The sequence below is a fragment of the Pseudorca crassidens genome, chromosome 11, assembly GCF_039906515.1.
Source record: "Pseudorca crassidens isolate mPseCra1 chromosome 11, mPseCra1.hap1, whole genome shotgun sequence".
In the NCBI taxonomy this organism is placed as follows: domain Eukaryota; kingdom Metazoa; phylum Chordata; class Mammalia; order Artiodactyla; family Delphinidae; genus Pseudorca; species Pseudorca crassidens.
The window spans coordinates 20,044,993-20,058,502 of NC_090306.1; the positions used below are offsets into that span (position 1 = coordinate 20,044,993).

The window sequence follows — 13,510 nt, forward strand, 5'->3', positions numbered from 1 at the left end:
AATCAGAACAGGTACTCAGATGGGAGCTTTCCTATCATCACCATCATCGTATTTGACATATACGTGAAAAGCAATGTGGTTAGGGGTCCTCTGGAGCAGGACTGACTGGGTTCAAATCTGGACTCTGGCACTCACCTGAGGTGACTCTGGGCATGTCCCTATTCTCTCTGTGCCTGAAAATGGAGCTAGTAGTAATGCTTGCCCCATAGAGTTGTTCTGAGGATGAATGAGTTGATACATATAAGGAACTTAGTACCACGCCTGGCTCATGGGAAATACTTTATATATGTTAGCGGTTATTATTTTCTAGAAATTTGAGGGCCAAAGTTAGACATGCGGAAATTTGTTTAATGCATTTGTTTAAACAACAAGGACTTACTGTATAGCACAGGGAACTATATTCAATATCTTGTAATAACCTATAATGGAAGAGAATCTGAAAAAGAATATAATGTATCACTGAATCACTCTGCCGTACACCTGAAACTAACACACCATTGTAAATCAACTATACTTAAATATAAAAAAGCAATTGTTTAAAGATAGTTGTTTAAAGACATCTTGATCCCGCCAAAGTCGGTTTGGGAATAACTAGCTATTGCTACATTGTTGTTAGGACAATGCTAACTTTGAAAAACATGTCTACTTTTGCTGGTACTTTAGCCACTTCCTCTGTCTCATTGGAGGAAAGTCAACAATGGCCTCTGTCAAGAAAGCAGCTGAGAAGCGGCATAACCCGGTGCAAAGCATCTGTAGGAAAATCCAGGCCATCCAAAAGAGAGAAGAGAGTACAAGTCCCATCCGACAGATTATCAGACACCAATCTAGCAGGTTTGACAGTCCACAGACTAACCCCAAGAAGGACTTTGAAGAGGTACTGAAGAAGATGATGACTGTTGCCATTCCTCTGCCCGATCCTCGCTCCTCAAGCCCTGAGAAAGTTGGTGCCTTTACTTCACATCCTCAACGAGCATCTCCAAGAACCCCATCCATCTCTCATCTCAGCTCTCCTGAGTATGCCACATATTCTCTTATCCTCACAAGCTCGGAAGACATCTCAAGGCCTAGATCACAGAGCTCCCAGAATTACACATCTTTGATACCGCAGATCGGAAAAAGGGAACTCTTCTCTAACAAGGATTTGAAAAACTGTGGTAGTGAAAATGATTTTAGTGCCTTAACCCTTGACTTTGATTCCACCTCTAATCAGAGCTCTGAATTTTTTACTCCTCAGGATTCAGTGGTGAAAAAATTATCTCTGAATGAAGAGGGTAAATATTCATCTTCTAATATTTGTTCTTCTGATAAAGCCTTGAGCATATCACTATGAGAATACCTGAACTAAAATGAAATACCAGTGTACATTATCGAAACGTGGAGGGAGGCATCCATCTTTCCCTTAAAATTGTGTTTTCCTCTCTTAAAAAACTCTTAGATGTGAAATATAAGTATTTTCTATGCTTTCAATTATAAACCTGATAGAAATTCTAGATTGTATTTACAATCATAATCATTGGCATTTCTCTGCTGACCTGAAAACAAACTTTCTCCTGGGCAAATTAGAATGGCATGATGGGAAGCCATAGATACAGGGGAGCTAAAGTTCGTATAGTTCCAACATGCCTTGCTGAAAACTACCATTTTAGCATTTTTTGTGTTTGTGAGAGTAAAACATGTAAGAAAATGTAGAGCCAATAAAGTAGACCAGGGGAGAATGTAAATTTTGGAGGCCAATTTCAATGAAATTTTGGAATTCTATTTAGAGGATTGCTTACAGAGTCCCATCTGTGATAGGCCCTGAAAAACAAAACAATGTAAAATGGCACATTTTCTGTAGAGCTGATCTTTACGTTCCCTCTATTTTTCCTTAAAATATTTCTATTTGTGCTACACTATTTGCTTTTTCACAGAGTGCTTCTAACATTACAGGGCAGTAAAGCTCATTTCCCTCTTTGTCATCTCTCCTTTTATTCTACCTTTATAAAACTTATAAGGAAAGGAAAATGAATAATCAGAGACCCTTCAAGACCACTTTTTCTGCTTGATCTATTCAAGTTAAGTAACCAGTATTGTGGACTGCTCTTTATTTAAATATGTTTTCTTGTTAAGATTAAAACAAAAAAATTTAGCAATTAAGCATATTAGCACAGAAAAGTATCTGGGTATGCAAACTTTTTCTTCTACTAGGGTGGAAACAAGGAACTGATGATGGCAAGGAAGATGTAACCTATAGCAATAACAGGACCTGTGAAGAGGAGTTGCTTACAAGTATTTTTAATGCATGTGACACCAAATGCAGAGGTCAGTCGAAAATTATCTGCTCAAATGTTCGGTGGTACTCATCACGTCATTGTACTTTCTATTGTAAGAGAAAGGGAAATGGCTTATGTGTGGTGCTCTGTGCATCTGTGTCTACACACGTGGTGGGTACAACCTAATTTGGGAGGAAGGGTGGCCGTCTAGATGTTGGTTAATTTCTTTGTACCTGTTTTGCATATTTTACCCGTGTCTTGAATGATTTTATTGAGCTTATCAACTGATTCACCAGCTGCAATCGTTGACTGGAACTACTTACCTCTCATAGTTGTTGCCTCACAAGAAATGTATACTTCATACGTATAAAGCTGCTACACAAATTTAGCTCAAATTTTTGAGTTAATTTTAGATTTTCAGTTCTGTTTTTCTTAGAGATGTATTCTTTTTAAAATTTCCGCAAGTAATTTTTAGCATGTAAATGGCTTGTGGTCACTGTAATAAAATTAATAATATATAGAAAAGAAGGGAAAAAAACTCATCAGTAATCCTGTTTCCCTGAGTAAGCATTGTTAATGATTTGTTGTATAACCTTCCACAAATTCCTTGGTCAATATGGTTTTGTTTTATTTGGATTAAAACTTTTTTATTATAGAACATTACAAACATATACAGGAGTAAAGAGGTATAACCCTTATCATGTAAATAGTGTCGTAAATAATGATGTCTCATTTCTAGCCCCACCCACTTTCCTCTCCTCCACTCTGGATTAGTTTGAGACAAATCCATGACATCATATTATTTCACCTGTAAATATTTCAGTACGTTCAAAAGATAAAGACTGATTTCAGACACAACTATACAATGTCATTTTTATGACTAAAAAGATGACATACTTTCTTAATATCAAATATCTTATCAGGGGCTTCCCTGGTGGCGCAGTGGTTGAGAGTCCGCCTGCCGATGCAGGGGACACAGGTTCTTGCCCCGGTCCAGGAAGATCCCACATGCAGCGGAGCGGCTGGGCCCGTGAGCCATGGCTGCTGAGCCTGTGCGTCCGGAGCCTGTGCTCCACAACGGGAGAGGCCACAACAGTGAGAGGCCCACGTAAAAAAAAAAAAAAATCTTATCAGCATTTGTTTTCTCATTTGCGTGAGAAATTTATTTTTTCTTAAACAGTTTAATTGTTCCAATCAATATCCAAGAAAAGTTTGTTCATTGTTATTGGCCGTCTAGCTTATCTCTATGTTCCCTTCCTAGTCTCTCTTTTTTGTATTTTAAGTTATTTGTTAATGAAACTGGTTCTTTTATCTCATAGTTTCCCCCAGTCTGAATTTTGGTGATTGTGTGGTCTTAGAAACACAACCTGTTTCTTTGTCCCCTACATTTAGAGGTTTGATCAGATAAAAGTTTTGTATCTCCTTTTGGCAAGATTCCACATAGACGGTGTATATATTTTTATCAGAAGACAAAACTATTTGAGGATGAAGGCCTAGATTTATTCTTTCATTAGGTGTTGTGAAAGGTGATAGTCTATTATTCCTTCCTATTTTATCAGCTGGCATATCTATAAAAGGAAGCTCTACCCTGCCTAGCAACTATTTGGCCATGGCTGAGTCTTGTTTCCCAAAGGAAAGGCAGGATAAAAGCTTGATTGTGCTTCTGATTGAGAGTAAATTGCAGATATTGTGCCTTTTTACCCCTAAGTACATCAGTGTGTATTTCCTACAAAGGACATTTGCATGCATGACCACAGAATGATTGTCAAAATTAGGATATTTAACCTTGATACAATATTATTATCTAATTTAAAAGTCTATATTCAAATTTTGTCAATTTTCCCAATAATATTCTTTATAGATTTTTTGTTTCCAAGTCCAGGATCGAATTCAGTTGTCACATCTCTTTAGTCTCCTTAAATCTGGAGGAGCTCCTCGATTCCTTGTCTTTTATGACCTTGAAATTTTTGAAGAGTGTATGCCAGTTACTTTGTAGAACATCTGATATTTCCTCTTTTTTTTTTGTTTTTTTGTTTTTTGGGTTTTTTTTTGCGGTACGCGGGTCTCTCACTGCTGCGGCCTCTCCCGTTGCGGAGCACAGGCTCCGGACGCGCAGGCTCAGCGGCCATGGCTCACGGGCCCAGCCGCTCCGCGGCATGTGGGATCCTCCCGGACCGCGGCACGAACCCGTGTCCCCTGCATCGGCAGGCGGACTCTCAACCACAGCGCCACCAGGGAAGTCCATGATATTTCCTCTTGATTATTCAGGTTCTACATTTTTGCAGGCACACTACGGAAGTGATGTTATGTTCTTCTCCGTACAATATTTCAGGATTTTTAACTTTGATCACTTGATTAGTGTGGTGTCTGCCAAATATCCCTATTGTAAAGTTACTATTTTTCCTGTATAATGGCTATAAAAAATCAATCAGTCGATCTAAGAAAGAAAGGGAAAATTTTATTCGAGGCAAATTGAGGATTATAACTCAGGAACAGCCTTTCCGAAAGCTCTGAGAACTGTTCTGCCTGTTAAAGGTCAAAGCACATTTTGAGACAGAGGGCTGTACGTTCAACGACATATTACCGACAGTCCACACAATCCAGATCTAAGCATGCAAAGCGAGTAGTGGTTCGTGGGTCATCGTGGCTCCTTACAAGATTAAGAAGAAAGGTTAGGTCCTAAGGATTTGTCTTGCTGATGCTCAGAGAATGTTGCTCTTTTTGATTGAGCAGGTATTTCTGCTGATGGGGATGTTTGGGATGCATAATGTAGATACACAGTGCACAGTAGAGGGGAGAGAGGAGGCCAAAGAGTAGAGAAAATATTTTATGTTTAAATTTTCCTTGACTTGCCTTAGAATATGAATTTTTATTTCATCAGTAATTAATAAATATGGGAAGATACTTTGAATCTATGTAAACATTCTGTTTGTCATCAAACTTTCACTCACTAGTTTTAGCATCTGTGATATTATGATTTATTATAAGTAGTATATATTTGGTCTTTGTCCCATTTGTGGCACAGAGCTCCTAAAACCATTAGAATTTCCTAAGTGAAGAGAGCAATAAAGGTGCCTTTTTTATGTTAATGAAATGACTTTTGGACCCCACCTTAGGACGAGGGCTAGTTGCCAGTGGAGCCAGTCATGTGATTGGGTGGTTGGAACTTTCAGTCCCACTCCCCAGACCTCCAGGGAGGGGAGAGGGGATGGAGATTGAGTTTTATCACCAATGGCCAATGATCTAATCAATCATGCCTGTGTAACGAAGCCACCATAAAAACCCAAAAGGAGAGGTTTGGAAAGCTTCCACGTGGAGATTTGGAAAGTGTGGCATTTGAAAAGTGTGGCAGAGTGCGGAAGCTCCAGGCCCTTTCCCCATACCTTGCCCTGTACATCTCTTCCATCTGGCGGTTCCTGAGTTATATCCTTGTATAGTAAACTGGTGATATAGTAAGTAAAAAATTTCTTTGAGTTGCTCTAGCAAATTAATGGAACACAAAGAGGAGTCATGGGAACCTCCAATCTATAGCTGGTCCATCAGAAGTACAGGTGACAACCCGGCCTTGAATTGGTGTCTTCAGGGGGTGGGGTCAGTTTTGTAAGACTGCGCCATTAACCTGTGGCTCTGACACTATCACCACATAGGTAGTGTCAGAATTGGGTTGAACTGTAGAACACCCAGTGTCTTGAGAATTGCTTGTATGTGTGTATGTTGTGGGGTAGGGTAGGGGGTAGGGGGAAGAACCCTACACATTGGAATTGGTGATCAGAAACGTAGCATCTATTGATATTTCTTGCCTAAATCAATTCTTACCATGGTGGTTGCCAAATAGAAAATGTTCAATTTCCAATATTCTTTCTATATTTTTTACTTGTCAATCTATCATCAGGGTTTTACCATTTCTCTAACTAAATGAATTAATATCACTATGAATTTCTGGATTCTTCTTAATTCAATATATATAATCTGTTACTATCATTATTTATTTTGATGCTCAAATTGTCCCAGAGTTGGCTGGCAAGATATTCTTTAAGCTGGCTCCTATGTCTGTTTGCACTGTCCCCATCTTTCTTTGAGCATCTCATTACTTCCTGGAGCAACCAGGTGTCCCAGGTACTAATACTTTTGAGACATCCCCATTCTTTTTAGTAGCTTCCTTGTTTTCCCTAGTATTATAAAAGTCTTTAGACTTATCTCATACATTTCCTGCCCCAACCTTGGAATCAGTTATTTCTTCAAGGATCCATGGTTCCTTTTAATGGGAAATAATATATAGAGACCACAATCTGGGGGCAGGGGATGGTGGTTGTTTCTAGGCATTTTCAGTGGGCAGACCTAAGAAGTACTTAAAAATTTTTGAAGATATATTGCATCATGAGTTCATAGTCTTCCTTCTAAAGCAAATTCAGGACTACAACGTTTTTACTCATCTCATATTCTGTATGCCCTTTTTCAACCACAGAAAATCTTGGTTCTCAATGACACCAGTATAAATGTTCCTTTGCTTTCTTCTACAATACATACACAATGGTTTCAGATGAGCAGTACCCAAACTACTTATGTTGTTTCCTGTTGCTGAATTACGACACACTTGGCGGCTTGAAACCACACACACATTTACTACCTCACAATTTCTGTGAATTGGGAATTCACACATGGTTTACACGGGTCCTCTGTTAAGGAACTCACTCACAAGGCTGCAGTCAAGATGTTGGCCAGGGCAGCTGTCTCATCTGTGGCTCGACTGGGGAACGACCTGCTTTAGGTGGCAGGATTTAGTTTCTTGCAGTTGTAATACTGAGGGCTTCAGAGGTTTGCTGCTGTCAGCTGGACAGTTTCTTACTAGTTGGACCTCTAAACATAGGTAGTCCATAATATGGCAGTTTGCCTCTTCAAAGCCAGCAAGGGAATGACTCCAGCAAGATAGGCACTGTGATCTTATGTAACTTAATCATGCAATTAGATACATGTAATCCTGTCTCCTTTGCCATATTCTACTGGTTAGAGGCAAGTCCCAGGTCATGCCCACACTCAAGGGAGGAGACTACACAGGGGTGTAAACATTAGAAAGCAGGGATCATAAAGGGGCACCCTGGACTCTGTCCACCTCACCACCACAATGGTTTAAGGCTTGTTTTTGGTCATTCTTTCTCCTTAAGCTATATACAACAAGTTCCCTAAGTATGTACGGGAATGTTCCCAGACTTGCTTTATAATCTGCTTTTGCTCACTTAATAATTTTGAGTACTTGTCTGGGTCAACAAATTTGCTTTATATACTGTACTTTTGGGGGATGTAACATAATATATTTAAACAATATGTCTCAATTGGATATTTTTTTCTCTATTATAAACAGCACCATAATGATCCATAATGAACATTCTCATAGCAAAACATTTGCCTATACTCTTTTTTTTTTTTTGCGGTATGCGGGCCTCTCACTGTTGTGGCCTCTCCCGTTGCGGAGCACAGGCTCCAGACGCGCAGGCTCAGCGGCCACGGCTCACGGGCCCAGCCGCTCCGCGGCATGTGGGATCTTCCCGGACCGGGAAGATCCTTCCTTCTCCCCTTCAAGCAGCTAGCCTAAGTCAGGACTTAGTTAAAAGACGTGTCTTATGCTTAAGGAAGATTGGTGTGTTAATAACTAACATAGTCTGTTTGACTTTAATTTCTGAATGTGATAGTAGGACTGACTGTGTCTGAGAATGACTTTTCTACCCCTCCCCCCAAATAAAAGTCAGACCACTTATTGGAGGCTGAAATTTCATCCGAATGTTTTTTAAGAAAAGAATGGGAGACAAAAATAAAGTGGCATTTTGATCACTTCCCACAAGTGACTATTGAATACATGTATCGTTCTTATTTAGATCTCACAACAACTCTGTGTAGTAGCATCATCTCACAGACAAGTACACTGAGGCTCAGAGAGATTGAGCAATTTTCCCAGAGCCACACAGCTGCAACAGTTCAGAGCCAAGATTTGACCCTAGTCTGTTAGACTCCAACCCAAGGCCAGTGCTCTTTTTACTCTGCGATACCAACTCAGCAGTACTGCGAGGGTTATAAGGCACGTTTAGGTTCCCAAGGGACCTAAAAGAGTTAAGTGCCTCATTTTTAAAAAATAATCTTTCCGCACCTTTTAAAACTAACCTGGCTTTCTTCTTCCTAAGGCTCAGTCAGAGTTACCAAAGTAATAGATTACCTGAGACAAACAACTAGTCAAGGTTCTGAAGATGGTAGCCTTGAGGAGCTGTGGAACAGGCTCGATCCTGAAAAGAGAGACATGCATGTGAACCTGGAAACCTTCCAGGCCATCATGAGAGAATGGATAGCTCACTGCAGAAACAAATGGTAATCATCGTCCCAGCAGGATGTGTTTTCAGGTTCTGTTTTAACAATTGCTTACAATGAATGCTAATCACTGTTTTCTGCGCTGATGGAAATACTGTAATCTGGTGCTTTTCACATTTGAGTGTGCACTGGAATCACCTAAATGGTATTCTACCTGATTGTTGGGTATCTCCACCATGATTGAGTAGGTCTGGGGTTAAGCCTGATAATTTGCATTTCTAGCATGTTTCCAGGTGACACTGATACTGATGGGGGGAGTTGGTGGGGGGTGATGGGCACACTTTGAGAACCTATTACGTTAATTATGATAACATTCATTTATTGTGATTAGGGGCAGCACATATTATTACGTTCTTCTGGCATAGGAGTCAAGCAAATTATTGGTACTGACCACCAAGTCACCAAATGAATCTAACTTCAGCATGAACTCCCTTTTAAGGTCAGTGGGGAGATGTAGTCAGTGAGTGTAATTTAGAAGCCTAGAATATAGGGAGGCTAAAAGGAAAAGGAAAGGATGGTGAAGCTGAGAAAGGAGAAGGAGAATGGTACCCATGAGATCAGGTGCCCTGGGCGGATACTGGAGAAGCATCATCTTCTTTCACAGGAAGCCTAATCCTTTGCCCTTTACTCAGCCACCAATCTCCAGCTACCAGCTGATATGTACTAGGGGTTTTCTTAAAGAACGCTTTAAGCCCAAACGGTGGCAAAACTTGCTAGATTTCATGCGGGGTTAGGATGTATATGCTGCAGGAAGGGGGACCCGTTCCGGGGCCTGAGAGTGGACTCTTGTCTAACACTCAGAAATGAATTGTCCAAGGAGACACATGTGCTGACAAAGCAGGAGACTTAATTGGGAAGCGGTGCCCAGGTGGAGAGCAGCAGGGTAAGGGAACCCAGGAGGACTGCCCTGCCACGTGGCTCGCAGTCTCGGGTTTTGTGGTAATGGGGTTAGTTTCCGTGTTGTCTCTGACCCATCATTCTGACTCAGGATCCTCCCTGGTGGCGTGCGCATCCCTCTGCCAAGATGGGTTCCAGCGTGCGGGTTTCTGGGAGGTTGGCAGGACATAGAGTCTCTTCCTTCCTCTTTTTGGCGCCTCCCACATTCTCCTGGTTAGTTTTCTGCAGTAGCACTGTGTGGTGTTTTTTTTTTTTTTTGTCTGTGTTGGGTTTTTCGTTGCTGCACACGGGCTTTCTCTAGTTGCGGCGAGCAGGGGCTACTCTTCGTTGCGGTGCGTGGGCTTCTCGCTGAGGTGGCTTCTCTTGTTGTGGCGCATGGGCTCTAGGCGCACGGGCTTCAGTAGTTGTGGCTCATGGGCTCTAGAGCGCAGGCTCAGTAGCTGTGGTGCACGGGCTTAGTTGCTCTGCGGCACGTGGGATCTTCCCAGATCAGGGCTCTGACGGAGATGTTGTTTGTTATACACGAGTTAATTGTGAAGGCAAGATAAATATATATATAAATATCTAATCTTACTAGTAATCAAAGAAATGCAAATAAAGAGAATATATCATTTTTGCCCATCAGGTTAACAAAGATTTAGAAGAATGACTCTACCCCATGTCATCAGGGCAGGTGGAGAAATAGGCCCTCTCCTACTTTGTTGGTAATAGTGTAAGTTGGCACAGTTTTTCACGGGCAATTTAGGAATGTGTATCAAACACTTAAAAATATGTAATGTGGTCAAATAATGTAACTTCAGGAAAAATAACCAATCATATACTCTATATATGCAGAATGTTGTTTATGATAGTGATAAATATAATATGGAAATATTTAATAGCAGATATTTGGACAAATGACTTACAGTACTTCCATACACTAGAATCCTAATTAGTCACTCAAAATTATAATTAGATAAATATTTGACAAGAGAAATATTCATATGTATTAATTTCAAACTATCGGCCATAGATCCGTATGTGTAGTACGATCCCTTATTTGTCAAGAAATAAAAATATGCACAGAAAAGTCGGGAGGGATATACTAAAAATGATTATCTCTGCATGATGACCTTAAGTTTGTGTCCTCTTTTCTTATGAATTTTCTATTCTTACTAAAATATTTAGGTTTGATTGTGTAATAAAAATGTCAGTAATTCATTTATAAAGTGGAGTGAGGGCTAAAGAGAAAACTTATTTTTATAACACATAGAAAGGAAAAGAGAAAAATATGGGAGATATAAATACAAAATATCAGAACAGAAACTCAGAAATGGTGATGGATGTAGATCTAGGAATAGTAAGAGTGATGTCTGAGTTACTCTGCTCAGTCATCTTCTGACAGACATCTCACATTGAAATGCAACGGGATGTAAGTACAAATTTAGTGGCTTTTGTAGCTGCTCCAGAGAGGTCACCCAAGGGTTTGGCATTTAGAAAGATTAAGTGATAAAACTAAAATCATAGTATAAAGACTTTTGGAAAAGAAATGGTTGAAATTTTAATATGTTTATTTTGGGGGTTAGAGCTAGCATTGGTGTCCTGGATAGAGGCCTGTGAAGAGGGTTCCCCAAATTTCAGGTGTGAAATGTTCCAAAGTACAGTTAGTCTAGGTTCAACTTGATTTTTCATGAGAAAGAACACCATCAGTGTATCCCAAAGTATTAGTTGTTCGTGTCTTTTCCTTCCCAATTCTTTAAGGCCCAAGGTCTTGCTACCTCTACAAGTGTCCACTTATCCCTTTAAACTACATCAACTTCCTGACCCACTGAGACCTCCCATCCCCTAACCACAGCTGCTGTACATCGACACCTACCTACTTCTGTGCGCACATTCTCTTTTCATGTTAGATTAAAAGTTTATGGAAAGTGGAGGTACGCCTTATGTTTCTTTTCTATGACCGTATTTAAGCACAGTGTTGGGTTCCAAGTAGTTGCTGAATGAATAGATGGTTTTAAAATTCAGAAAGAAAGACCTGAATAAGAAAGTACAGAACACAACTGAAAAATTAGCTAAGCTTTGGTTTGACAAAGAATCCTAGCTCATTGGTTTTGTTTTTTGGTTACAGGGAAGGAGTGAATAATGGATCAAGCAGCAGAACGGGTAATTCTGCTTTGGAACAGGACAGCAGAAAGTCAGGTGGAGCGAGTATGAATGTGTGTCTTTGGGATTGTTCTGCCACTTTCTTGTGGTTTGGAGAAATGGATTTTTCATAAACCTCTCTTATATGTGTTTCAGTTAAGATGACCACAGATATAACAGAGTCTGTATCACGGAGCTTTGAGGCTTTGGGTGGAGACATGTTTAAAGGAGTCTTGTAAGCATTCTTACTTACAATGCTTTCTTAAGTGCCTCAAGTTTTCTTATTTATTTCATAGATTTATGTATTTTATTTACAATAAAGTCACTTAGTTCTTCTTGTGTGTGTGTGTGGTAGGGCTAACATAATTTACTTTTAACTTTTACCTATTCTATCCCAATTGCATTAGAAGTAGTTTCACTAGGAACACAAATTATGGAAAATTAGTATGATGTGAATTAACATTTTCTCACTCATGAAACACTTCTCCTTCCTTGACTTCATGTGTTTTCCATGGAAAACAAATTCCATTTGAAGTAGAATTATGACATTGACATTAAGCTCTTTGGGGGATTACTTTTTTTTTTTTTTTTTTTTTTTTTGCGTTACGCGGGCCTCTCACTGCTGTGGCCTCTCCCATTGCGGAGCACAGGCTCCGGACACGCAGGCTCAGAGGCCATGGCTGACGGGCCCAGCCGCTCCACGGCATATGGGATCTTCCCGGACCGGGGCACGAACCTGTGTCCCCTGCATCGGCAGGCGGACTCTCAACCACTGTGCCACCAGGGAAGCCCTGGGGGATTACTTTTAAAGCACTTCTTTAATAGATACTTTTAGATATGAATGAGAAAAGCTGTTTTCTGCTAAATGTGAGTTTTAGATATTAAGGGGAGGTGACTCTATCCTTCCTTAATATTATTTTTTTGCCACACACCACATGGCATGTGGCATGTGGGATCTTAGTTCCCAGACCAGGGATCGAACCCACGCCCGCTGCATGGGATGCACAGAGTCTTAACCACTGGACCTGTCCTTGCTCATTTCATCTTTGCCACTTCAGGTTTATCCATGCGAAAATGGTGGAGTAGGACCCATGTAGCCAATCTGTGCTAAACTCTAAGAAAATATGGCAAGGAGGAAGAGAAGGCCTGGGACTCCATGAAACACACAGTCCTGACTCTCGCAGGGTTTATGATCCCATGTCAGGGGCCAGAGTGACACCCACAAACATTAACAAGCTGTAGAAAATTACAGGAAAGATGAGTCCTAAATTGTGAGCTTCAGGATGCAATTATAAGACTCTAGGAATTGTTTCCTAGTTAAAGGCCTATTCAAACCTGCCAAGATTCCTGACTGAAAGAGTACAGTATCAGTTTATTTCAGGACTTTCCATAACCCAGGCAGAAATAGGAACTCTTCAGCGTAGACAGCGGCAGGTGTTGGGAGCAAAGTGGAAAGGAGGAAATAAAAGTAGAAGTCGACTTCACTAGTGGCAGGTGCTAAATAGCTGGGAATTTTGGAAGAATCTTTGATGCTATTGTAATAGGTACTCAAATAAATACTGTGTAAATAAACTACACTTACGAGGATGAATGAAGACAAAGTAGAAAATCTCACAGGAATATTTAAGCCTGTTTGGGCTTAACCGTTCGCCTTACTTTGATAGGAGGGGATTAGAGATGTTGAAGATTATCCTCATTCATCCTTTCACCTGCAGAGAGGTGCGTGATTTGATTACCTGTGTAGCAGACCTGCATTTCAACAAGCAGAAATTGGAGGAGGAAAATAATAAGCTTAAATTGGCATTAGAAAGCTTAGAAGACGCTAACAGCCAGTTATCAGAGGACTGTACTGAATTGCGCCTTCAGATAAAAAGGTGAGCCGTGAT

At 40.4% G+C, this 13,510-nt stretch overlaps 1 protein-coding gene across 1 annotated transcript in view; it reads left to right on the forward strand.

Annotated features, from left to right (window-relative positions):
• The first annotated feature begins 697 nt into the window (after positions 1-697).
• The window catches only part of IRAG2 (inositol 1,4,5-triphosphate receptor associated 2), an 89,459-nt gene continuing 76,646 nt past the window's right edge, over positions 698-13,510 (forward strand). The window contains exons 1-6 of the mRNA XM_067695925.1: positions 698-1,271; positions 2,188-2,301; positions 8,426-8,606; positions 11,611-11,690; positions 11,781-11,859; positions 13,340-13,498. Of these exons, the coding sequence (XP_067552026.1) occupies positions 698-1,271; positions 2,188-2,301; positions 8,426-8,606; positions 11,611-11,690; positions 11,781-11,859; positions 13,340-13,498 (1,187 nt within the window). The remainder of the gene's footprint in view (positions 1,272-2,187; positions 2,302-8,425; positions 8,607-11,610; positions 11,691-11,780; positions 11,860-13,339; positions 13,499-13,510) is intronic.